Here is a 27640-nt window from a genome sequence, read left to right as displayed (position 1 = left end):
ATCTTTTATACGAGATAGTCAAAACTGACTTGCCTGCACAGTCTATTTTTGCTTGTGATGCCGATCCCGCATCGCAAGCTGTGTACACACGGTGCAATATGCACTAACTTTCCTTATGATTTTGACTATATAGTCAAAATCGTAAGGAAAGTTAAGTGCATATCGCACCGTGTGTACACAACTTATCTCTTTGAATAGCAATGTGTCCTGGGACTGAGCACTTTTGCACTACTATGCTCATGCAGCACTATTTCCCCAAGTATAATCTCATACCTGTGTGAACATACAGATGTATCCTCAGACATCATTGCTGCAGTCGCACCAAACAGCCCCTCTCGGTGCTCCAGGTCCGGTGAAAGTCGGCTAGCGATGGATGTCTTTTTTTTTTTTGACAAAAATGTGAAGTGGCTAGGATGTACCAGAAGACTGTGCTGATTAATTTGATATACAACACTTGTATACAGTGCATCCAGAAAGTATTCACAGCGCTTCACTTTTTCCACATTTTGTTATGTTACAGCCTTATTTCAAACTGGAATAAATTCATTTTTTCCCTTAAAATTTTACACACAATACCCCATAATGACAACATGAAAAAAGTTTTTTTTTTTAGATTTTTGCAAATTAAAAAATAAATAAATAAGAAATCACATGTACATAAGTATTCACAGCCTTTGCTCAATACTTCGTTGATGCACCTTTGTCAGCAATTACAGCCTCAAATCTTTTTGAATATGATGCCACAAGCTTGGTACACCTATCTTTGGGCAGTTTCACTCATTCCTCTTTGCAGTACCTCTCAAGCTTCATCAGGTTGGATGGGAGGCGTCGGTGCACAGCCATTTTCAGATCTCTCCAGAGATGTTCAATCGGATTCAAGTCTGGGCCACTTAAGGACATTCACAGACTGTCCTGAAGCCACTCCTTTGATATCTTGGCTGTGTGCTTAGGGTCGTTGTCCTGCTGAAAAATGAACCGTCGCCCAAGTCTGAGGTCAAGAGCGCTCTGGAGCAGGTTTTCATCCATGATGTCTCTGTACATTGCTGTATTCCTCTTTCTCTCTATCCTGACTAGTCTCCAAGTTCCTGCCGCTGAAAAACATCCCCACAGCATGATGCTGCCACCACGCTTCACTGTAGGGATAGTATTGGCCTGGTGATGAGCGGTGCCTGGTTTCCTCCAAACATGACGCCTGGCATTCACGCCAAAGAGTTCAATCTTTGTCTCATCAGACCAGAGAATTTTGTTTCTCACGGTCTGAGAGTCCTTCAGGCACAGGCGGACTGGGCATAGAGCTCACTGGGAAGATTCCCGGTGGGCCGACGCACCCGCGGGCCTGTTTTGTTTGAGGACATGTGGTCCTTTTTATAGACATAATGAATAAGATGCAAAATAATTTACATATATGAAAATGACTTTGCCACTTAGCCTGTGATTGCAGATGATCTAGTGTATGCTCTGTCTGCTTGGCTGACATATAAGATTGAGTGAACAGTGATTGGGATACGCGGTTGGTGTAATAAGCAAGAAAATATATTTTTCTAAAGAATGATATCGTTTCCTAAATTCTGAAGGTGTATCATATAATGTGCTCATAACATTTAATTTTATTTCCTTTTAACTTCCCCCTTGATGCTGGACATCCCCACTATCTGGAAAGTCTTGGGGGGAGGGTGCTGCTGCCATGGCTCATGGCTAGACCTTACACCTCTGGTGCTGCCCAAGTGGGGCCACTAGTACAACTTTTTCCAGGGCCGCTTTTTGTTCCCAATCCGCCCCTGCCTTCAGGTGCAGTTTGGCAAACTCCAGGTGGGCTGCCATGTGCTTTTTACTAAGGAGTGACTTCCGTCTGGCCACTCTACCATACAGGCCTGATTGGTGGATTGCTGCAGAGATGGTTGTCCTTTTGGAAGGTTCTCCTCTTACGGATGATGGAGGCAACTGTGCTCATTGTGACCGTCAAAGCAGATATTTTTCTGTACCCTTCCCCAGATTTGTGCCTTACGACAATCCTGTCTCGGAGGTCTATAGACAATTCCTTTGACTTCATGCTTGGTTTCTGCACTGTCAAGTTTGGGACCTTATATAGACAGGTGTGTGCCTTTCCAAATCATATCCAATCAACTGAATTTACCACAGGTGGACTCCAATTAAGCTGTAGGAACATATCAAGGATGATCAGTGGAAACAGGATGCAAATGAGCTCAATTTTGAGCTTCATGGCAAAGGCTGTGAATACTTATGTACATATGAATTCTTTGTTTTTCATTTTTAATAAATTTGCAAAAATCTCCCAAAAACTGTTTTCACGTTGTCATTATGGGGTATTGTGTGTAGAATTTTGAGGGATAAATTAATTCATTCCAGTATGGAATAAGGCTGTAACATAACAAAATGTGGAAAAAGTGAAGCGATGTGAATACTTTTCGAATGCACTGTATATGTGTGCGACTGAGTCACTCACCGTGCATACAAAGTATTACATTGTAGCAGCTGTAGTTTATTTCTAATACCAGTTCCGCTGTGTTACGTATACCGACTCAGTTACACGCAATACACAAGCGTCCCATATCAAAGTAATCAGAACAGTCTCCTGGTGTGACTAAGACATATTTTCTGCAAAAAAAAAGACACCCGCTGCTAGCAGTTACATGGGACCTGACATACTGAGTATATTTCTGAATTTCAGAGCCCTCCTGGACTTGAGAGATTTTACCACTCTCCCTGATCCTGCCTCTATTTCTTATGAAGTGGGCAGAGCCCTGATGTTACGATTCGTCCATCAGGACCTTCCCCCACTACAAATTGCAATTTGCATAAATGCACAATGATGGTAGGGCCTGATAATACAAATAGAGCATTAGCACCTGGGACACCACCTGAGCAATCTCACGGAGGTGACGTCCAAAAAGTAGTCAAGTATTTGTAATGTTACCATGAAACGATTGATTTTTTTTTTTTACATGCAATAAAATCATTGTCTAAATGGCACCCCCCTCTGCACTGGAAAGCACACTGGCTCTGTACATGGTATGGGGTAATTAATAAGATTGGGACTTTTTTAGTCAATTAGCCCAGTGTAATAGACATATGTTAGACCAAATGTATTTATTTTTTTTATTAAGGAATTAACACACACATAATAAACTTTAATCGAATAATAAGATTTTACTTACCGATAAATCTATTTCTCGGAGTCCGTAGTGGATGCTGGGGTTCCTGAAAGGACCATGGGGAATAGCGGCTCCGCAGGAGACAGGGCACAAAAAGTAAAGCTTTTCCAGATCAGGTGGTGTGCACTGGCTCCTCCCCCTATGACCCTCCTCCAGACTCCAGTTAGGTACTGTGCCCGGACGAGCGTACACAATAAGGGAGGATTTTGAATCCCGGGTAAGACTCATACCAGCCACACCAATCACACCGTACAACTTGTGATCTAAACCCAGTTAACAGTATGATAACAGCGGAGCCTCTGAAAGATGGCTTCCTTCAACAATAACCCGAATTAGTTAACAATAACTATGTACAATTATTGCAGATAATCCGCACTTGGGATGGGCGCCCAGCATCCACTACGGACTCCGAGAAATAGATTTATCGGTAAGTAAAATCTTATTTTCTCTATCGTCCTAGTGGATGCTGGGGTTCCTGAAAGGACCATGGGGATTATACCAAAGCTCCCAAACGGGCGGGAGAGTGCGGATGACTCTGCAGCACCGAATGAGAGAACTCCAGGTCCTCCTTAGCCAGAGTATCAAATTTGTAAAATTTTACAAACGTGTTCTCCCCTGACCACGTAGCTGCTCGGCAGAGTTGTAATGCCGAGACCCCTCGGGCAGCCGCCCAAGATGAGCCCACCTTCCTTGTGGAGTGGGCCTTTACAGATTTAGGCTGTGGCAGGCCTGCCACAGAATGTGCAAGTTGGATTGTGCTACAGATCCAACGAGCAATCGTCTGCTTAGACGCAGGAGCACCCATCTTGTTGGGTGCATACAATATAAACAACGAGTCAGATTTTCTGACTCCAGCTGTCCTTGCAATATATATTTTTAATGCTCTGACAACGTCCAGTAACTTGGAATCCTCCAAGTCACTTGTAGCCGCAGGCACTACAATAGGCTGGTTCAGATGAAATGCTGACACCACCTTAGGGAGAAAATGCGGACGAGTCCGCAGTTCTGCCCTGTCCGAATGGAAAATCAGATATGGGCTTTTGTAAGATAAAGCTGCCAGTTCTGACACTCTCCTGGCCGAAGCCAGGGCTAGAAGCATGGTCACTTTCCATGTGAGATATTTCAAATCCACCTTTTTTAGTGGTTCAAACCAATGAGATTTTAGGAAGTCCAAAACCACATTGAGATCCCACGGTGCCACTGGAGGCACCACAGGAGGCTGTATATGCAGCACTCCCTTAACAAAGGTCTGGACTTCAGGGACTGAAGCCAATTCTTTTTGAAAGAAAATCGACAGGGCCGAAATTTGAACCTTAATAGATCCCAATTTGAGACCCATAGACAATCCTGATTGCAGGAAATGTAGGAATCGACCCAGTTGAAATTCCTCCGTCGGAGCACTCCGATCTTCGCACCACGCAACATATTTTCGCCAAATTCGGTGATAATGTTGCACGGTTACTTCCTTCCTTGCTTTAATCAAAGTAGGAATGACTTCTTCCGGCATGCCTTTTTCCTTTAGGATCCGGCGTTCAACCGCCATGCCGTCAAACGCAGCCGCGGTAAGTCTTGAAACAGACAGGGACCCTGCTGAAGCAAGTCCCTCCTTAGAGGTAGAGGCCACGGATCTTCCGTGATCATCTCTTGAAGTTCCGGGTACCAAGTCCTTCTTGGCCAATCCGGAACCACTAGTATCGTTCTCACGCCTCTTTGCCGTATAATTCTCAATACTTTTGGTATGAGAGGCAGAGGAGGAAACACATACACCGACTGGTACACCCAAGGCGTTACCAGCGCGTCCACAGCTATTGCCTGCGGATCTCTTGACCTGGCGCAATACCTGTCCAGTTTTTTGTTGAGGCGAGACGCCATCATGTCCACCATTGGTCTTTCCCAACGGGTTACCAGCATGTGGAAGACTTCTGGATGAAGTCCCCACTCTCCCGGGTGAAGATCGTGTCTGCTGAGGAAGTCTGCTTCCCAGTTGTCCACTCCCGGGATGAACACTGCTGACAGTGCTATCACATGATTCTCTGCCCAGCGAAGAATCCTTGCAGCTTCTGCCATTGCACTCCTGCTTCTTGTGCCGCCCTGTCTGTTCACATGGGCGACTGCCGTGATGTTGTCCGACTGGATCAACACCGGTTTTCCTTGAAGCAGAGGTTCTGCCTGGCTTAGAGCATTGTATATTGCTCTTAGTTCCAGAATGTTTATGTGAAGAGACGTTTCCAGGCTCGTCCATACTCCCTGGAAGTTTCTTCCTTGTGTGACTGCTCCCCAGCCTCTCAGGCTGGCGTCCGTGGTCACCAGGATCCAATCCTGTATGCCGAATCTGCGGCCCTCCAATAGATGAGGACTCTGCAACCACCACAGAAGAGACACCCTTGTCCTTGGAGACAGGGTTATCCGTAGGTGCATCTGAAGATGCGACCCTGACCATTTGTCCAACAGATCCCTTTGGAAAATTCTTGCGTGGAATCTGCCGAATGGAATTGCTTCGTAAGAAGCCACCATTTTTCCCAGGACTCTTGTGCATTGATGTACAGACACCTTTCCTGGTTTTAGGAGGTTCCTGACAAGCTCGGATAACTGCTTGGCTTTTTCCTCCGGGAGAAAAACCTTTTTCTGAACCGTGTCCAGAATCATCCCTAGGAACAGCAGACGAGTTGTCGGCATTAACTGGGATTTTGGAATATTCAGAATCCACCCGTGCTGTTTTAGCACTTCTTGAGACAGTGCTAATCCCATCTCTAGCTGTTCTCTGGACCTTGCCCTTATTAGGAGATCATCCAAGTATGGGATAATTAATACGCCTTTTCTTCGAAGAAGAATCATCATCTCGGCCATTACCTTTGTAAAGACCCGAGGTGCCGTGGACAATCCGAACGGCAGCGTCTGAAACTGATAGTGACAGTTTTGTACAACGAACCTGAGGTACCCCTGGTGTGAGGGGTAAATTGGAACGTGGAGATATGCATCCTTGATGTCCAAGGATACCATAAAGTCCCCCTCTTCCAGGTTCGCTATCACTGCTCTGAGTGACTCCATCTTGAACTTGAACTTCTTTATGTACAGGTTCAAGGACTTCAGATTTAGAATAGGCCTTACCGAGCCATCCGGCTTCGGTACCACAAAAAGAGTGGAATAATACCCCTTCCCTTGTTGCAGAAGAGGTACCTTGACTATCACCTGCTGAGAGTACAGCTTGTGAATGGCTTCCAAAACCGTCTCCCTTTCGGAGGGGGACGTTGGTAAAGCAGACTTCAGGAAACGGCGAGGTGGATCTGTCTCTAATTCCAACCTGTACCCCTGAGATATTATCTGCAGGATCCAGGGATCTACTTGCGAGTGAGCCCACTGCGCGCTGTAATTTTTGAGACGACCCCCCACCGTCCCCGAGTCCGCTTGAGAAGCCCCAGCGTCATGCTGAGGCTTTTGTAGAAGCCGGGGAGGGCTTCTGATCCTGGGAAGGAGCTGCCTGTTGCTGTCTCTTCCCTCGACCTCTGCCTCGTGGCAGATATGAATAGCCCTTTGCTCTCTTATTTTTAAAGGAACGAAAGGGCTGCGGTTGAAAGGTCGGTGCCTTTTTCTGTTGGGGAGTGACTTGAGGTAGAAAGGTGGATTTCCCGGCTGTAGCCGTGGCCACCAAATCTGATAGACCGACTCCAAATAACTCCTCCCCTTTATACTGCAAAACTTCCATATGCCGTTTTGAATCCGCATCGCCTGTCCACTGTCGCGTCCATAAAGCTCTTCTGGCCGAAATGGACATAGCACTTACCCGTGATGCCAGTGTGCAGATATCCCTCTGTGCATCACGCATATAAAGAAATGCATCCTTTATTTGTTCTAACGACAGTAAAATATTGTCCCTGTCCAGGGTATCAATATTTTCAATCAGGGACTCTGACCAAACTACCCCAGCACTGCACATCCAGGCAGTCGCTATAGCTGGTCGTAGTATAACACCTGCATGTGTGTATATACTTTTTTGGATATTTTCCATCCTCCTATCTGATGGATCTTTAAGTGCGGCCGTCTCAGGAGAGGGTAACGCCACTTGTTTAGATAAGCGTGTTAGCGCCTTGCCCACCCTAGGAGGTGTTTCCCAGCGCTCCCTAACCTCTGGCGGGAAAGGGTATAATGCCAGTAATTTCTTTGAAATTATCAGCTTTTTATCAGGGGCAACCCACGCTTCATTACACACGTCATTTAGTTCTTCTGATTCAGGAAAAACTATAGGTAGTTTTTTCACACCCCACATAATACCCTGTTTAGTGGTACCTGTAGTATCAGCTAAATGTAAAGCCTCCTTCATTGCCAAAATCATATAACGTGTGGCCCTACTGGAAAATACGGTTGATTCGTCACCGTCACCACTGGAGTCATCGCCTGTGTCTGGGTCTGTGTCGACCGACTGAGGCAAAGGGCGTGTCACAGCCCCTGACGGTGTTTGAGTCGCCTGGACAGGCACTAATTGATTGTCCGGCCGTCTCATGTCGTCAAACGACTGCTTTAGCGTGTTGACACTATCCCGTATTTCCATAAATAAAGGCATCCATTCTGGTGTCGACTCCCTAGGGGGTGACATCCTCATATTTGGCAATTGCTCCGCCTCCACGCCAATATCGTCCTCATACATGTCGACACACACGTACCGACACACAGCAGACACACAGGGAATGCTCCTAACGAAGACAGGACCCACTAGCCCTTTGGGGAGACAGAGGGAGAGTTTGCCAGCACACACCAAAAGCGCTATATATATATATATATCAGGGATAGCCTTATAATAAGTGCTCCCTTATAGCTGCTTTGTTATATCAAAATATCGCCATAAATTTGCCCCCCCTCTCTGTTTTACCCTGTTTCTGTAGTGCAGTGCAGGGGAGAGACTTGGGAGCCGTCCTGACCAGCGGAGCTGTGAGAGGAAATGGCGCCGTGTGCTGAGGAGATAGGCCCCGCCCCTTTTCTGGCGGGCTCGTCTCCCGCTATTTAGAGAAATCAGGCAGGGGTTAAATATCTCCATATAGCCTCTGGGGGCTATATGTGAGGTATTTTTAGCCTTTATATAGGTTACATTTGCCTCCCAGGGCGCCCCCCTCCCAGCGCCCTGCACCCTCAGTGACTGCCGTGTGAAGTGTGCTGAGAGGAAAATGGCGCACAGCTGCAGTGCTGTGCGCTACCTTTAGAAGACTGCAGGAGTCTTCAGCCGCCGATTCTGGACCTCTTCTGACTTCAGCATCTGCAAGGGGGCCGGCGGCGCGGCTCCGGTGACCATCCAGGCTGTACCTGTGATCGTCCCTCTGGAGCTTGATGTCCAGTAGCCAAGAAGCCAATCCATCCTGCACGCAGGTGAGTTGACTCCTTCTCCCCTCAGTCCCTCGCTGCAGTGATCCTGTTGCCAGCAGGAATCACTGTAAAATAAAAAACCTAGCTAAACTTTTTCTAAGCAGCTCTTTAGGAGAGCCACCTAGATTGCACCCTTCTCGGCCGGGCACAAAAATCTAACTGGAGTCTGGAGGGTCATAGGGGGAGGAGCCAGTGCACACCACCTGATCTGGAAAAGCTTTACTTTTTGTGCCCTGTCTCCTGCGGAGCCGCTATTCCCCATGGTCCTTTCAGGAACCCCAGCATCCACTAGGACGATAGAGAAAAACAATTTTCCGAAACCCTTATCACAATGTTATTAATGATATAACATCTACTTTTTTGACAATGTTAATCATTATAGAACAAAATCTACTTTGTTCCTATGTTAACCATTAGAGTTGTGTATAGTCTTATCTGTAGGTCACAGAATTTCAGTTGTCAATCCAGGAGGAAGATGGAAGGAGTGTTAGGAGTAGTAGTGTTTATTACTCAAATATAAATCTTAAAAGACCTGTTACACTGCCCACCACGAAAAGGTAATGACCTCGCATATACACAGCCAGATACATCAAATACATAATTTACCTTTGTTTTGTTAAACAGCACTTGGAATGGAGGACGATATCCCACACTTGACCAAAATGAATGTAAGGGGGGGCTAAGCAAGATCAGGGCTCGAAAGATGGGGACACAAATAAACTCAGAAAGAGTTCCAACAGTTGTAGGGATAGCAGTCTGGTAGACAGGGGCTGGCTGGCAACTTTTAGCCTGGGTGGCAAGTCCAGAGCACTGGCCCATAAGTCATGGTCCCATCTTAAATGGAGGGTTTTTTGTTTAAAAAAATAAGATTTTACTTTCCGATAAATCTATTTCTCGTAGTCCGTAGTGGATGCTGGGGACTCCGTCAGGACCATGGGGATTAGTGGCTCCGCAGGAGACAGGGCACAAAACTAAAGCTTTAGGATCAGGTGGTGTGTACTGGCTCCTCCCCCTATGACCCTCCTCCAAGCCTCAGTTAGGATACTGTGCCCGGACGAGCGTACACAATAAGGAAGGATATTGAATCCCGGGTAAGACTCATACCAGCCACACCAATCACACCGTATAACTTGTGATCTGAACCCAGTTAACAGTATGACAAACGTAGGAGCCTCTGAACAGACGGCTCACAACAATAACAACCCGATTTTTTTGTAACAACAACTATGTACAAGTATTGCAGACAATCCGCACTTGGGATGGGCGCCCAGCATCCACTACGGACTACGAGAAATAGATTTATCGGTAAGTAAAATCTTATTTTCTCTGACGTCCTAAGTGGATGCTGGGGACTCCGTCAGGACCATGGGGATTATACCAAAGCTCCCAAGTGGGCGGGAGAGTGCGGATGACTCTGCAGCACCGAGTGAGAGAACTCCAGGTCCTCCTCAGCCAGGGTGTGCCCCTGACCAAGTAGCAGCTCGGCAAAGTTGTAAAGCCGAGACCCCTCGGGCAGTCGCCCAAGATGAGCCCACCTTCCTTGTGGAATGGGCATTTATATATTTTGGCTGTGGCAGTCCTGCCACAGAATGTGCAAGCTGAATTGTACTACACATTCAACTAGCAATCGTCTGCTTAGAAGCAAGAGCACCCAGTTTTTTGGGTGCATACAGGATAACAGCAAATCAGTTTTCCTGACTCCAGCCGTCCTGGAAATCTATATTTTCAGGGCCCTGACAACATCTAGCAACTTGGAGTCCTCCAAGTCTCTAGTAGCCGCAGGTACCACAATAAGCTGGTTCAGATGAAACGCTGACACCAACTTAGGGAGAAACTGGGGACGAGTCCGCAGCTCTGCCCTGTCCGAATGGACAATCAGATATGGGCTTTTGTGAGACAAAGCCGCCAATTCTGACACTCGCCTGGCCGAGGCCAGGGCCAACATCATGTTCACTTTCCATGTGAGATATTTCAAATCCACAGATTTGAGCGGTTTAAACCAACGTGATTTGAGGAATCCCAGGACTACGTTGAGATCCCACAGTGCCACTGGAGGCACAAAAGGGGGTTGTATATGCAGTACTCCCTTGTCAAATTTCTGGACTTCAGGAACTGAAGCCAATTCTTTCTGGAAGAAAATCGACAGGGCCGAAATTTGAACCTTAATGGACCCCAATTTGAGGCCCATAGACACTCCTGTTTGCAGGAAATGCAGGAATCGACCGAGTTGAAATTTCTTCGTGGGGCCTTCCTGGCCTCACACCACGCAACATATTTTCGCCACATGTGGTGATAATGTTGTGCGGTCACCTCCTTCCTGGCTTTGACCAGGGTAGGAATGACCTCTTCCGGAATGCCTTTTTCCCTTAGGATCCGGCGTTCAACCGCCATGCCGTCAAACGCAGCCGCGGTAAGTCTTGGAACAGACATGGTACTTGCTGAAACAAGTCCCTTCTTATCGGCAGAGGCCCTGAGTCCTCTGTGAGCATCTCTTGAAGTTCCGGGTACCAAGTCCTTCTTGGCCCATCCGGAGCCACGAGTATAGTTCTTACTCCTCTACGTCTTATAATTCTCAGTACCTTTGGTATGAGAAGCAGAGGAGGGAACACATACACCGACTGGTACACCCCTGGTGTTACCAGAACGTCCACAGCTATTGCCTGAGGGTCTCTTGACCTGGCGCAATACCTGTCCAGTTTTTTGTTCAGGCGGGACGCCATCATGTCCACCTTTGGTCTTTCCCAACGGTGCACAATCATGTGGAAAAAACTTCTCGATGAAGTCCCCACTCTCCCGGGTGGAGGTCGTGCTGAGGAAGTCTGCTTCCCAGTTGTCCACTCCCGGAATGAAAACTGCTGACAGTGCTATCACATGATTTTCCGCCCAGCGAAGAATCCTTGCAGTTTCTGCCATTGTCCTCCTGCTTCTTGTGCCGCCCTGTCTGTTTACGTGGGCGACTGCCGTGATGTTGTCCCACTGGATCAATACCGGCTGACCTTGAAGCAGAGGTCTTGCTTTGCTTAGAGCATTGTAAATTGCTCTTAGCTCCAGTATATTTATGCGGAGAGAAGTCCCCAGACTTGATCACACTCCCTGGAAATTTTTTCCCTGTGTGACTGCTCCCCAGCCTTTCAAGCTGGAATCCGTGGTCACCAGGACCCAGTCCTGAATGCATAACTGTGGCCCTTTAGTAGATGAGCACTCTGCAGCCACCACAGAAGAGACACCCTTGTCCTTGGAGACAGGGTTATCCGCTGATGCATCTGAAGATGCGATCCGGACCATTTGTCCAGCAGATCCCACTGAAAAGTTCTTGCGTGAAATCTGCCGAATGGAATCGCTTCGTAAGAAGCCACCATTTTTCCCAGGACCCTTGTGCAATGATGCACTGACACTTTTCCTGGTTTTTGGAGGTTCCTGACTAGCTCGGATAACTCCCTGGCTTTCTCCTCCGGGAGAAACACCTTTTTCTGGACTGTGTCCAGAATCATCCCTAGGGACAGCAGACGTGTCGTCGGAGACAGCTGCGATTTTGGAATATTTAGAATCCACCCGTGCTGTCGTAGAACTACTTGAGATAGTGCTACTCAGACCTCCAACTGTTCTCTGGACCTTGCCCTTATCAGGAGATCGTCCAAGTAAGGGATAATTAAGACGCCTTTTCTTTGAAGAAGAATCATCATTTCGGCCATTACCTTGGTAAAGACCCGGGGTGCCATGGACAATCCAAACGGCAGCGTCTGAAACTGATAGTGACAGTTTTGTACCACGAACCTGAGGTACCCTTTGTGAGAAGGGCAAATTTGGACATGGAGGTAAGCATCCTTGATGTCCAGGGACACCATATAGTCCCCTTCTTCCTGGTTCGCTATCACTGCTCTGAGTGACTCCATTTAGAATAGGTCTCACCGAGCCGTCTGGCTTCAGTACCACAATATAGTGTGGAATAATACCCCTTTACTTGTTGTAGGAGGGGTACTTTGATTATCACCTGCTGGGAATACAGCTTGTGAATTGTTTCCAATACTGCCTCCCTGTCGGAGGTAGACGTTGGTAAAGCAAACTTCAGGAACTTGCGAGGGGGAGACGTCTCGAATTTCCAATCTGTACCCCTGGGATACTACTTGTAGGATCCAGGGGTCCACTTGCGAGTGAGCCCACTGCGTGCTGAAACTCTTGAGACGACCCCCCACCGCACCTGTTTGTACGGCCCCAGCGTCATGCTGAGGACTTGGCAGAAGCGGTGGAAGGCTTCTGTTCCTGGGAATGGGCTGCCTGCTGCAGTCTTCTTCCCTTACCTCTATCCCTGGGCAGATATTATGGGGACGAAAGGACTGAGGCTGAAAAGACTATGTCTTTTTCTGCTGAGATGTGACTTTGGGTAAAAAAGGTGGATTTTCTAGCTGTTGCCGTGGCCACCAGGTCCGATGGACCGACCCCAAATAACTCCTCCCCTTTATACGGCAATACTTCCATGTGCCGTTTGGAATCTGCATCACCTGACCACTGTCGTGTCCATAAACATCGTCTGGCAGATATGGACATCGCACTTACTCTTGATGCCAGAGTTTCGCATATATAGAAATGCATCTTTCAAATGCTCTATAGTCAATAAAATACTGTCCCTGTCAAGGGTATCAATATTTCCAGTCAGGGAATCCGACCAAGCCACCCCAGCGCTGCCCATCCAGGCTGAGGCGATCGCTGGTCGCAGTATAACACCAGTATGTGTGTATATACTTTTTAGGATATTTTCCAACCTCCTATCAGTTGGCTCCTTGAGGGCGTCCGTATCTGGAGACGGTAACGCCGCTTGTTTTTATAAGCGTGTGAGCGCCTTATCCACCCTAAGGTGTGTTTCCCAACGCGCCATAACTTCTGGCGGGAAAGGGTATACCGCCAATAATTTTCTATCGGGGGAAACCCACGCATCATCACACACTTCATTTAATTTATCTGATTCAGGAAAAACCACATGTAGTTTTTTCACACTCCACATAATACCCTTTTTTGGTATCAGAAATATGTAACATCTCCTTCATTGCCCTTAACAAGTAACGTGTGGCCCTAAAGGAAAATATGTTTGTTTCTTCACCGTCGACACTGGAGTCAGTGTCTGTGTCGACCGACTGAGGTAAAAAGGACGTTTTAACGCCCCTGACGGTGTTTTAGACGCCTGGACAGGTACTAATTGGTTTGCCGGCCGTCTCATGTCGTCAACCGACCTTGCAGCGTGTTGACATTATCACGTAATTCCTTAAATAAGCCATCCATTCCGGTGTCGACTCCCTAGAGAGTGACATCACCATTACCGTTAATTGCTCCGCCTCCTCACCAACATCGTCCTCATACATGTCGACACACAAGTACCGACACACAGCACACACACAGGGAATGCTCTGATAGAGGACAGGACCCCACTAGCCCTTTGGGGAGACAGAGGGAGAGTTTGCCAGCACACACCAAAAACGCTATATTATACAGGGACAACCTTTATATAAGTGTTTTTCCCTTATAGCATTTTAATATATATATACATATCGCCAAATAAGTGCCCCCCCTCTCTGTTTTAACCCTGTTTCTGTAGTGCAGTGCAGGGGAGAGCCTGGGAGCCTTCCCACCAGCATTTCTGTGAGGGAAAATGGCGCTGTGTGCTGAGGAGAATAGGCCCCGCCCCCTTTTCGGCGGGCTTCTTCTCCCGTTTTTCTGAGACCTGGCAGGGGTTAAATACATCCATATAACCTCCAGGGGCTATATGTGATGTATTTTTAGCCAGAATAAGGTATTATACATTGCTGCCCAGGGCGCCCCCAGCAACGCCCTGCACCCTCCGTGACCGTTGGTGTGAAGTGTGTGACAACAATGGCGCACAGCTGCAGTGCTGTGCGCTACCTTCATGAAGACTGAAAAGCCTTCTGCCGCCGGTTTCTGGACCTTCAATCTTCAGCATCTGCAAGGGGGGTCGGCGGCGCGGCTCCGGGACGAACCCCAGGGTGAGACCTGTGTTCCGACTCCCTCTGGAGCTAATGGTGTCCAGTAGCCTAAGAAGCCAATCCATCCTGCACGCAGGTGAGTTGAACTTCTCTCCCCTAAGTCCCTCGATGCAGTGAGCCTGTTGCCAGCAGGACTCACTGAAAATAAGAAACCTAAAAACTTTTTCTAAGCAGCTCCTTAAGAGAGCCACCTAGATTGCACCCTGCTCGGACGGGCACAAAAACCTAACTGAGGCTTGGAGGAGGGTCATAGGGGGAGGAGCCAGTACACACCATGTGATCCTAAAAGCTTGCTTTTGTGCCCTGTCTCCTGCGGAGCCGCTAATCCCCATGGTCCTGACGGAGTCCCCAGCATCCACTTAGGACGTCAGAGAAATATTTATTAATAAAAAAAAATTAGGCCTGGTGTAAATTATCCCAAAGATACTTTATTATAAATTTGTCAGTGCTGCCGCGGCTTCATCAGAGACGTGTAGTGCAGGGGTGGCCAACCAGTCAGTGACAAAGAGCCAGAAAAGATCTGTAGTCAAGGGTAAGAGCCATATCATGCTTGCGCCAAAGGCGCGCAAGCAAAAATGGGGGCGTGGCATAGTTGACACAAAGCCACACCCCATTTTTATGCGCACACCGTTCGGTTTGACGTTTGTAGGAGTATGACCTTGTGTCATAACCCCATTTTTAGTCACGTAGTACAGTGCCACATACAAATAAAGCCCCTGTACAGTGCCACATACATATAAAAACACCAAAAAATGGGTGCCTCCACAGTGCCAAATACATATATGCCCCCACAGTGCCAGATACATGTATGTCCCCACAGTGCCAGATACATATATTCCTCCACAGTGCCAGATACATATATGTCCCCATAGTGCCAGATATGCCCCCACTGCCAGATACACAACTCCCCAGTGCAGATATGCCCCCAGTGCCAGATACACATGTCCCCCCAGTGCCAGAAATGCCCCCAGTGCCAGGTACACATGTGCCCCCAGTGCCAGATACACATGTCCCCCCAGTGCCAGAAATGCCCCCAGTGCCAGGTACACATGTGCCCCCAGTGCCAGATACACATGTTCCCCCAGTGCCAGATATGCCCCCAGTGCCAGATACACGTCCTCCCCAGTGCCAGATATGCCCCCAGTGCCAGAAACACGTCCTCCCAGTGCCAGATATGCCCCCAGTGCCAAATATGTCCCCACTGTCAGCTACACGTCTCCCCAGTGCCAGATATGCCCCCAGTGCCAGATACATGTCCTCCCAAGTGCAAGATATGCCCCCAGTGCCAGAAACACATGTCCTCCCAGTGCCAGATATGCCCCCAGTGCCAGATACACGTCTCCCCAGTGCCAGATATGCCCCCAGTGCTAGAAACACATATCCCACCAGTGCCAAATATGCCCCCAGTGCCAGATACACGCCGCCCCAGTGCCAGCTATGCCCCCAGTGCCATAAACACATGTCCCCCCAGTGCCAGATATGCCCCCAGTGCCAAATATGTCCCCACTGTCAGCTACACGTCTCCCCAGTGCCAGATATGCCCCCAGTGCCAGATACATGTCCTCCCCAGTGCAAGATATGCCCCCAGTGCCAGAAACACATGTCCTCCCAGTGCCAGATATGCCCCCAGTGCCAGATACACGTCTCCCCAGTGCCAGATATGCCCCCAGTGCTAGAAACACATATCCCACCAGTGCCAAATATGCCCCCAGTGCCAGATACACGCCGCCCCAGTGCCAGCTATGCCCCCAGTGCCATAAACACATGTCCCCCCAGTGCCAGATATGCTCCCAGTGTAAGATACACATGTCCCCACACTCCGCTCCCCCAAGTGCTGCTCACCGCCGCGCTGCTGCTCTGTTTGCTGCTTGTGAGGAGAGGAGAGTGCAGCGTGTGCCTCTCCTGCCCCTCAGTCTCCACTCTCTGGTGGCGTTGATTCTCTCTAATTAGGCGCCGGTCCGTGAGCCAATCAGAGTTCGCGGACCAGCAGCTAAGACTCCTGATTGGCTTTCGGTCCGCGGGCTCTGATTGGCTCATGGGCCGGCGCTGGGCACTGCAGACTAGGGCAGCGGGAGGCACCGCGGGAGCTTACGAGCCGCATGCGGAGATAGAAAGAGCCGCATGCGGCTCGAGTGCCATGGGTTGGCCACCGCTGGTGTAGTGGAAGGTGGCGGCTGGCCCGTGACCCTTGGCAGTAGCGTGGCCCGGGTGGCACATGGCACCCTGCCCCCCGGGCCAGCCCACCTCTGCTGGTAGAATTAATTTACTTACTAATGTATTGAGGATTAAACAACTATGCACTGATATAATGAACATTTAGTTTACTGAGATGCCTATAGAATAGTGTTATATGCATAAAGTTGTATTATTACATGAATAAGCTGCTACCTCAATTCCAGAAGGTTAATTCCTTCAATGGCTTGAGTGATGATACCGTCTTTCTTTTCTGAAGCTGTGGAAGACTAATTAAAATACAAGGGTAATGAATATGCAAGTAAATCAAGTACTGTATATATCTTATATGAACACAATTTTACAGATTTAAGCATAGGGTAACTCTCCTTTATAAAAGTACAAGCAATGGAATGGCAACTCACAGCGCTAGAGGAAGGAAACCAAACCCTGGAAGTGTTAATAATGTTAAGTCAGCAACATTCTTACATTTATTCAGTAATAAAAATGGCAGGCAATATAATTATATACTGTACATAAACTTGCCATATTTGGATTTGCATTGATCTATTTAAGTCCTATTTGCCTTATTCCATGATCACTAATGTGCTGCTATAACATCATTTTTGTAATGAATCATTTGGGAGACTCATGCTAATGTTGTAAATGTAACAGCAACAATTCAGCTAAAATAACACACACAAACATAATGCTACATTAACAAACAAATCTTACATTGATATTTATAAATCAAAACCTTTTGGCAAGCAGTCCATATTGCACAATTCATAATTGGAAATAAGAACAGAAATAAAGGTTCCCTGTGCAAAGAATGCTTGAAAATCATAATTTTCAGGAAGAAAAGCAAAATCTTCATAAATTAGGTATATTTTCTATTTTGCTCTTAGCTGCAAGGACCATTTGTGTCAAAGAGCAGTTTTAATCTTCAGATGATATAAATAATAGGTATGTATATGTACTCTTGTAATATTTACTAAATGTTTTAAGTCTTCTGTGCTTTTCAGTAATGTATTTATACCCACAGTAATTTACTTTAGTTGTGCTAGAATATGACACTACTCTCCAGGGAACAGAAATAAACAATGAAGGCTGATAATATAAAGACATAAAAGAAGAACACAAAGAAAATAAAAAGCAAAGCAAATATTAAAAGCTGCAGGAGGGAATGTAAAAGGATAGAGGGAAAGGAAATGCCTTTTAATCAGTGGCATACAGTGGTTGATGAGGAGTGAAGTTGAAAAAAAACAGATGTCCCAGGCCAAGGTGTTTCAAAATTCAAATATCACCATGTAAACACATTATATGCATTCAAATTACATTACTAACTATCCCAAAACATTCATAAAAAAAGCAGTATAATAAGACACAGCCACAACTTAAGGGGGGTACTCACGGAGCGATATTCTAAGCACTCTGACTAGATTGCTTAGAATTTGAGCATTATCGCTCCGTGTGTACCTCCTACAGTGATAGCGATGCGCAGCCCCGCGCACCCTATCGCTGGTGCTAGATTGGCCTGCATGCAGGCCAATCTAGCGGGTCGCCAACTTCACCCGCTGGGTGAAATGAGCGCCCCTCCCATCTCCCCCCGCATGCTCAGCACAGATCGTGCTGTGCTGAGCGGCGGGAGAGATGTGTGCTGAGCGATTCGCTCAGCACACATCTCTCCCGCATCGGCCCGTCTATATGGGCCTTTAGTGATTGTTATACAGTAGAACCCCCCCCCCCCCCCCCCTCAAAAGTAACATCAACTTTTGAGGTCACTATGAAAATTTATATATATATGAATCGCCAGTCAAGTGGTTAGACACGTATAAAAAGTTACTGCAGAAGCAATAAAGGAATTACACTAAAGAGGGGTACTGACGGGAGAGATGTGTGCTGAGCGATCTTAACACAGACCGCTCAGCACACATCTCTCCCCCCGTAAGGGGGGGGGGGGGAGGCGACGATGGGGGGCCGCTGAAGTGAACGACCCGCTAGATTGAGCCTGCATGCAGGCTCAATCTAGCACCGGCAATAGCGATGTGCGGGGCCGCGCATCGCTATCGCTGGGGGGCATACACACGGCAGATCCGTGCTTAAAATCTAAGCAATCTAGTTCAGATTGCTTAGATTTTAAACACGAATCACTCCGTGTGTACCCCCCTTTAGTATCTTTATCAAACGGACACACACACACACACACACACACACACACACACACACACACACACACACGGGGGAATCCAATTAGCTATGGAGTTTGCAGTGTGGGGTAAAGCATTGTGTTTCATGGAGCTATTTAATAAAAGTGCCCTTCCCTGCATGGTAAACACAGGGTTAAGGCAAGCTAACCTATACAGTCCCCTTAAAATCTGGAATTTATGAGTTTCCCCATGACTTAAACTCCAAAAGGGCCTATTTCTGGCAGACTTCGCAGTTCCTGATGCTGTGAGGAAAAGTTCTCCCTCAGAGTACAATGCATGGGGTAACTGAATCAGGCAGCATGCAAAATTAGCCCAACTGGATTCCCCTCATAGAATACACAATCCAAAAAAGTTAACCCTTCCAGGAAAAAACACAGAGGCTAAGCAGCAGAGGTGTAAGAGAATCATGCTGTCCCAGTATGCAAATCTAGAAATACTTCTCTACAGCTGTGGACACTCTGAATATGAAGGGAGGAGCTGCAGGCAAAGCGTCATCAGTTTGTGTACTAAAGCCCACCAAGGCAGAAACACTTTGCTGTCATAAGGTTGCATCAATACCCCAGGACCCAGTATGCTCCAGTATACAGGCTAATGACTAGATAAGAATGGTGACTCCTGGCATAGTATGTAATCTTCACTGATAGGCTGCCCACACATATCCAAGTCTCACAGCACGCCCCAAAGCTTGTAGCCTGTGTCAGTCCTAGATCCCCAGAGGCTGACCATAGCTGAAATACCTTCAACCTCCTTACCAGTGCGAATGGAGGGAAGTAACTTACCTGGCTCTCCTGGTATGGAAAGAGAAATTGTGCACCTCTCAGCACCTAAACCTACAGTAACATGCTCACTAAACACCGCTATTAAAGCTCTTACCGCTTGTCTGCTACTTGCTCTTCCAACTGCCTCATTCTCTTGCTGAACAGCATTTATAACATCATTTGCAGAATGCTCAGGATCTATACTTTCTAAAATGCTTTTCCTGGTTACTGACTGTGGTCTCACTTGTCGGCTTACTGGTCCTAAAACAAAACAATTTGTTAGTTTATGTATAATTAAGAGTTCCTTATAGACCCTGAATATAACTCATTGATACAGTTAAATTATTTTCATTGGTTAATACTGTAAGTGAAAAGGAGATTTATGGTAGACTTAACATTGTTAAATCTCTTTCTGCGAGGTACATTGGATTCCACAGTGGATAACATCGGGGTGTAGAGTTGGATCTTGATCCGTGGCACCAACAGGCTAAAGCTTTGACTGTTCCCAGGATGCACTGCACCACTTCCTCTATAGCCCCACCTCCAGACACTGGAGCTCAGTTTTGTTAGCCAGTCCAATGCAGTAGCAGGTAAGAGAGACGGAAGATATTAGACATATAGAACCACATTCTCACGACAAGAGAAGGGAATAGAGGCTAATGTCATACAAACCCAAAGAAGCTAAGTGCATCAGGGTGGGCGCCCTGTGGAATCCAGTGTACCTCGCAGAAAGAGATTTAACAATGGTAAGTCTACCATAAATCTCCTTTTCTGCAGCGGGGTACACTGGTATTCCACAGGGAATAACATGGGGAATGTCCTAAAGCAGTTCCTCATGGGAGGGGATGCACTGTAGCGGGCACAAGAACCTGGCATCCAAAGGAAGCATCCTGGGAGGCGGAAATTATCTAAGGCATAGAACCTGATGAACGTGTTCACTGAGGACCACGTAGCTGCCTTGCACAAATGTTCTGCGGATGTGCCACGGCGGGCCGCCGAAGAAGGTCCAGCAGACCGAGTAGAATGGGCTTTGATAGCAGCAGGAGCTGCGAGCCCAGCCTGCGCATAGGCTTGTGCAATCACCATTCTAATCCATCTGGCCGAGGTTTGCTTATTCGCAGGCCAGCCACGTTTGTGAAAACCAAAAAGTACAAAAAGTGAATCTGACCTCCTGATAGAGGCAGTCCTTTCCACATAAATACGGAGAGCCCGTACCACATCCAAAGATCTTTCTTTGGAGGACAAACCAAAAGAGATGAAGGCCGGAACAACAATCTCCTGGTTAAGGTGAAAAGATGATACCACCTTAGGCAAATAACCTGGGCGAGTTCGAAGAACTGCCCGGTCACAGTGAAAAATCAGAAAAGGTGGACGACAGGACAAAGCGCCTAAGTCCGACACCCTCCTAGCAGAGGCAATAGCCAACAGAAACACGACCTTAAGCGTAAGGCATTTAAGGACCACAGACTCAAGAGGTTCAAATGGAGACTCTTGTAGGGCATTCAGAACAACAGACAGATCCCACGGAGCCACAGGAGGGACATAGGGAGGCTGAATCTGCAGAACACCCTGAGTGAAAGTGTGAACGTCAGGAAGAGATGCATTTTTCTCTGAAACCACACCGACAAGGCAGATATATGGACCTTGAGGGAGGCCACATGAAGGCCCAAGTCTAGGCCTTGTTGTAGAAAAGCAAAAAGTCTGGAAGTTTTGAAAGTATATGCATCATAATTCTTAGCAGCACACCAGGTGAAGTAAGTCTTCCAGACCCTATAATAAATCCGAGCCGAAGCCGGTTTACGGGCTTTCAACATAGTTTGAATGACCGCCTCAGAGAATCCTTTTGCTCTCAGAAGTGATGCTTCAAGAGCCACGACATTAAGCCAGTCTGGCCAGGTCCGGGTAGACACAAGGGCCCTGAACGAGGAGGTCTGGGCGTTGAGGAAGTAGAAGAGGACTCTCTATCGAGAGACCCTGCAGGTCTAAGAGCCTATGCCGTCTGGGCCACGCTGGAGCGACTAGAAGTAGTATTCCTCCTTCTTGCTTGAACTTCCGTATTACCCTGGGCAGGAGTGACACTGGAGGGAACACGTATGGCAGCCGAAAGTACCATGGAATTGCCAGTGCGTCCACGAACGCTGCTTGAGGGTCCCTTGTCCTTTATCCGAAGAACGGAACCATGTGATTGTGTTGAGACGCCATCAGGTCTACATCTGGTAGGCCCCACTTGTCCACTAGGAGTTGAAAGACTTCTGGATGAAGACTCCACTCTCCGGCGTGCACGTCCTGACGACTGAGGAAGTCCGCTTCCCAGTTGAGGACTCCCGGAATGAACACTGCCGATATGGCTGGCAGATGGCGTTACGCTCATTGGAGGATTTTTGATACTTCCATCATTGCCATGCGGCTTCGAGTGCCGCCTTGATGATTTATGTACGCCACAGTGGTGGCTTTGTCTGATCGTACTTGAACAGGCCTGTTCTGTACCAGAGGCAGGGCCAGTGTCAACGCATTGAACACTGCCCGCAATTCCAGAATGTTTATCGGGAGGAGAGATTCCTCCCTGGTCCAACGACCCTGGAGAGAGTGTTGCTCCAACACCGCGCCCCAACCTCGCAGACTGGCGTCCGTTGTCTGGAGGACCCAGTTGGAGATCCAGAAGGGAAGGCCCCTGCTCAACTGTTGGTCCTGTAGCCACCAGCTCAGTGACAGACGAACCTCCGGAGTCAAGGAGATCATTTGAGACCTGATCTGATGAGGCAGGCCATCCCACTTGGAAAGGATTAACCTCTGCAGAGGGCGGGAATGAAATTGAGCGTACTCTACCATGTCGAAAGCCGACACCATGAGGTCTAGTACTTGCATCGCCGAGTTTACCAAAACCCTCGTGTCACGATCCGGGTATCTGGACGCCATTACTTACCCTTCAGATGCCTCCTAAGGCTGGCTCAGCGTTCCAGGACCGGATCCCGCTGTTCCTGAGTTTCCACATGCAGAATGTCAGAGTGGTGATTTCATCAGCCGCGGCCTCCGCTGTGCCCGCGTGGTTAAATGTGCGCTTGTCAGTCTGGCGTCTCCTGTCTCCTGTGGCCGGCGTCGCCATTACTGTTTCAATTCTCACATGGATTACAAACCAAACTTCCCTCCAAGTGTCTGCATGGGCGCAGCCATCTTGGATTTTGTCATCTGATTATTTCCACCAATCTGCTGTCTGTATTGTTGATTTGCATAATTGCCTAGCCAACCCCTTCCTTGCTGCAGGTATAAGTATGCTGTGCCTGAGCAAGGAAGGCGTCAGTGCTTTGGTTGTCTAACCTAGTTCCAGTTTGTCTCTCTCCTGTGGTTGTCTTCCAGGTTTCAGCTCCTGTCTCCAGACTTCTGCTATAGAGACCCACACCAGCATTCCATCTGCGGTGTAGCCTGACTCTCCGATCCATTTTGGACTCACCTGTTTCCAGCTACAACAATCACCTGCTTCCAGCCCAGCTTCCAGCAGTGTACAGCTTTTCTTAAAGGGCCGGTGTCCTTTCTGCAGTTTACCACTCTCCACCGGTATTATTATTTCACCGCTCTCAAACAATCACCTGCTTCCAGCCCAGCTTCCAGCAGTGTATAGCTTCTCTTAAAGGGCCGGTGTCCTTTTCTGCAGTTTACCACTCTCCACCGGTATTATTATTTCACCGCTCTCAAACTCCAAACTTCATTATTATTTCATCGCTCTCAAGTTCGTTTATTATTTAACTGGTTCCAGCCAGTATCCACTCCGTACCAACAACAGTCTGGTTCCAGCCAGTATCCACAGCAGCCGTTTTACCTTCAGCAGCCCAGCCTTTCCTGGAACATCAGCTGGTACGATCCTGGGTTCTCTCCATTGCTACAGTCAGGCCTGATAAGGACTTTCCAACTAGAAGATTATAAGAACTGTCTCACACTACCAGTGCCTGTGGCCCTTGCCACCCTGTAGTACCCAGGAATTGTATTTATCCTCTGTTGACTTTTATGTTTCCTTTTACTGCTGCTGTGTTACGGAGTTTGTCATAATAAACATCATTGACTTTTATCCTGGTTGTCGTGGTCACGCCTTCGGGCAGTTATTCTACATGTTACTTACATGTCTAGGGGTCTGATACAACCTCCCAGGTTCCGTTACATCTCAGCCCCTACAACTGAGGCTGCCTCCCGTCAGCTCAGGCCCTCAGTTGTGACAGTAAGCACTGACCAAATGAATCCAGCCGGAGACCAGGATCAAGCGGCCAGGCCGATGCAAGAACTGGCAGCCCGACTTGAACATCAGGAGGCTGCACAGGGCCACATCATCCGCTGTCTCCCGGATCTCTCTACGCGGCTGGATGGGATTCAAACGACCCTCCGTGGACCTGGCACGTCCGGTGCGTCCACTACAGTAACACCAGCTGTAACCCCACCCACCTTACCCATTTCCAGTCCACATCTTCATCTTCCAACGCCAGCAAAATTTGATGGATCTCCAAGGTTCTGCAGGGGATTTCTCAATCAATGTGAAATCCACTTTGAGCTTCTACCTGGCAATTTCTTCAGTGACCGTACCAAAATTGCCTATATCATCTCCCTTCTCAGTGGCTCAGCCCTTGACTGGGCATCACCTTTATGGGAGAAGTCTGATCCCCTGCTATCCTCCTATACTGACTTTGTAGCTACATTCAGGCGCATCTTCGACGAGCCAGGCCGGATAACATCTGCTTCATCTGAGATTCTCCGTTTACGCCAGGGAACACGTACTGTGGGACAGTATCTTATACAGTTTAAAATCCTGGCATCCGAACTGGCATGGAACGACGAGGCCCTGTATGCTGCATTCTGGCATGGCTTATCAGAACGCATCAAGGATGAGTTAGCTACCAGAGACTTGCCCTCTAAGTTGGATGAGCTAATTTCTCTTTGCACGAAGGTTGATCTACGTTTCAGAGAGAGAGCAACCGAGCGAGGAAGATCATCTACTCCTAAATCTTCTGCTCCTCCTCCTCGTCAACCATCTCCATCCAAGGATGAGCCTATGCAAATTAGTCGTTCCCGTCTATCTCCCGCTGAGCGCCGAAGACGTCTCTCTGAGTCTCTCTGTCTCTACTGTGCAGCTCCGTCGCACACTATCAATGCCTGTCCCAAACGTCCGGGAAACTCCAGATCCTAGCTCGCCAAGGAGAGGGCCGGCTAGGAGTAATGATCTCCTCTCCATCTCCTCATGACTGTAACCTCCCAGTGTCGCTCCAAATTGCTCAACGTTACAGGAACGTCATTGCCCTCCTTGATTCCGGAGCAGCTGGGAATTTCATAACCGAAGCTTATGTTAAACGGTGGTCCCTACCCACCGAGAGACTGTCCTCGTCCATCTCTTTGACTGCCGTGGATGGCAGCAAGATTTTTGACGCAGTCATTTCCTTAAGGACTCTTCCAGTTCGTCTGAGAGTGGGAGTTCTTCATTCTGAGTATATTTCTTTTTTAGTGATTCCAAGAGCCACACATCCAGTGGTTTTAGGCCTTCCATGGCTCCGTCTCCACAACCCATCAATTGACTGGACGACTACGCAAATACTGGCATGGGGTCCCTCCTGTGCTGAGACTTGTTTAGCCAAAGTTCTTCCTGTTTGTTCTTCCTTCCCCAGGTCATCTGATGTTCCGCCTCCTCCATATCAAGACTTCACGGACGTGTTCAGTAAAGCCTCTGCTGATATCCTTCCTCCTCATAGAGAATGGGACTGCCCAATCGACCTCATTCCAGGGAAGGTTCCACCGCGAGGCCGAACTTATCCGTTGTCTCTGCCTGAGACACACTCCATGGAAGAGTACATCAAAGAGAACCTGGCGAAGGGTTTCATCCGACCATCTTCTTCTCCAGCCGGCGCAGGCTTCTTCTTCGTTAAGAAGAAAGACGGTGGTCTGCGTCCGTGCATCGACTACAGAGGTCTGAACGACATTACCGTCAAGAACCGATACCCTTTACCCCTGATTACCGAGCTCTTTGATAGAGTTAGTGGTGCAACTATTTTCACAAAGCTGGACTTGAGGGGTGCCTACAATCTCATCCGAATCCGTGAGGGTGACGAGTGGAAGACCGCCTTTAACACCCGTGACGGACATTATGAGTACCTCGTCATGCCCTTCGGATTGAGCAACGCTCCAGCAGTCTTCCAGCACTTCGTGAATGAGATTTTCAGGGACATCTTGTACCGCCATGTCGTGGTTTATCTAGACGACATCCTCATCTTTGCTAATAATCTCGAAGATCATCGTTTCTGGGTAAAAGAGGTTCTTTCCCGTCTCCGTGTCAATCACCTCTATTGTAAATTGGAGAAGTGTGTGTTTGAAGTTAAAACCATTCCGTTTCTAGGTTACATTGTGTCCGGTTCCGGACTAGAGATGGATCCTGAGAAACTCCAAGCAATCCAGAATTGGCCTATACCCTTAAGCCTCAAAGGGGTCCAGAGGTTCTTAGGGTTCGCCAATTATTATAGAAAATTTATACGAGACTTTTCCACCATCGTGGCGCCTATCACTGCATTAACCAAGAAAGGTGCTAATCCGTCCAAGTGGTCCGAGGAAGCTATACAGGCCTTTCACCTTCTGAAGCAACGGTTCATCTCTGCACCAGTTCTGAAACAGCCCGACACCGACTCTCCTTTTATCTTAGAGGTAGATGCCTCCTCCGTTGGAGTAGGAGCAGTGTTATCCCAGAGGGCCAAAGATGGACATCTACATCCTTGCAGTTTCTTCTCCCGGAAGTTCTCCCCAGCTGAGCGCAACTATGCCATTGGCGATCAGGAGTTGCTAGCCATCAAGCTCGCTCTGGAGGAGTGGAGATACCTGTTGGAGGGAGCTTCCCATTCAATCACCATACTTACCGACCACAAAAATCTTTTATATCTCAAAGGCGCACAATGTCTGAATCCTCGTCAGGCCAGATGGGCACTTTTCTTCTCTAGGTTTGACTTTAAACTCCAGTTCTGTCCGGGTTCTCAGAATCGTAAGGCCGATGCCCTTTCCCGCTCATGGGAGCAAGAAAATGAGTCCGAGTCTGCAGACAAGCATCCTATTATTAATCCGTTGGCATTCTCCACGGTAGGGATGGACTCTACGCCTCCACCAGGGAAAAGTTTTGTTAAGCCAGTTCTAAGGAAGAAGCTCATGCATTGGGCCCATGCTTCCCGTTTTGCTGGACATACAGGCATTCAGAAAACCCTTGAATTTATTTCTAGGTCCTACTGGTGGCCAACTCTGAAGAAGGACGTTATGGAATTTATTGCCTCCTGCCCAAAGTGTGCCCAACACAAAGTCTCCCGCCAGTCGCCTGCGGGGCAACTGGTTCCATTATCTGTTCCCCGTCGACCTTGGACCCATTTGTCGATGGACTTTGTTTCCGATCTACCTATCTGCAACAAGTTTAATACCATCTGGGTGGTAGTTGACCGGTTCACCAAGATGGCACATTTCATCCCTCTCACCGGTCTTCCGTCAGCTTCCAAGTTGGCTCAAGTGTTTATACAAGAGATCTTCCGACTTCACGGTCTTCCTGAAGAGATCATCTCGGATCGTGGAGTACAATTTGTAGCCAAATTTTGGCGAAGTTTGTGTCAAACCCTCCAAGTCAAGTTAAAGTTTTCCACGGCTTACCATCCTCAGACCAATGGTCAAACCGAGAGGGTGAATCAGGACTTGGAGGCCTTCCTCCGTATATATGTGTCTTCCTCTCAAGATGACTGGGTTCAACTCCTTCCTTGGGCCGAGTTCAGCCACAACAATCAATACCATTCCTCATCTTCTTCTACACCATTCTTCATTAATTATGGATTCCACCCTAAAGTCCCAGAATTCCAACCGCTTCCCGCAACTTCTGTTCCAGCAGTGGATGTCACCTTGCGTCAGTTTTCAAATAACTGGAGGAACGTCCGCGCAGCCCTGCTTAAAGCCTCATTCAGGTATAAGAAGTTTGCCGATAGGAAGCGTAGAGC

General features: G+C 47.9%; 1 protein-coding gene across 4 annotated transcripts in view; it reads right to left on the bottom strand.

Annotated features, from left to right (window-relative positions):
* The window catches only part of KATNIP (katanin interacting protein), a 465431-nt gene that overhangs the window by 279715 nt on the left and 158076 nt on the right, over positions 1-27640 (bottom strand). For all 4 annotated transcript variants that reach the window (XM_063934229.1, XM_063934228.1, XM_063934227.1 and 1 more), the window contains exons 10-11: positions 19774-19919; positions 16907-16980 (exon numbers count right to left, since the gene is read on the bottom strand). In XM_063934229.1, coding sequence (XP_063790299.1) covers positions 16907-16980; positions 19774-19919 — 220 coding nt within the window. The remainder of the gene's footprint in view (positions 1-16906; positions 16981-19773; positions 19920-27640) is intronic.

The sequence above is a fragment of the Pseudophryne corroboree genome, chromosome 7, assembly GCF_028390025.1.
Source record: "Pseudophryne corroboree isolate aPseCor3 chromosome 7, aPseCor3.hap2, whole genome shotgun sequence".
NCBI classification, from domain to species: Eukaryota; Metazoa; Chordata; class Amphibia; order Anura; family Myobatrachidae; genus Pseudophryne; species Pseudophryne corroboree.
The sequence above is the reverse complement of the archived record's forward strand: the minus strand, read 5'-3'. Positions and strand labels throughout refer to the sequence as shown.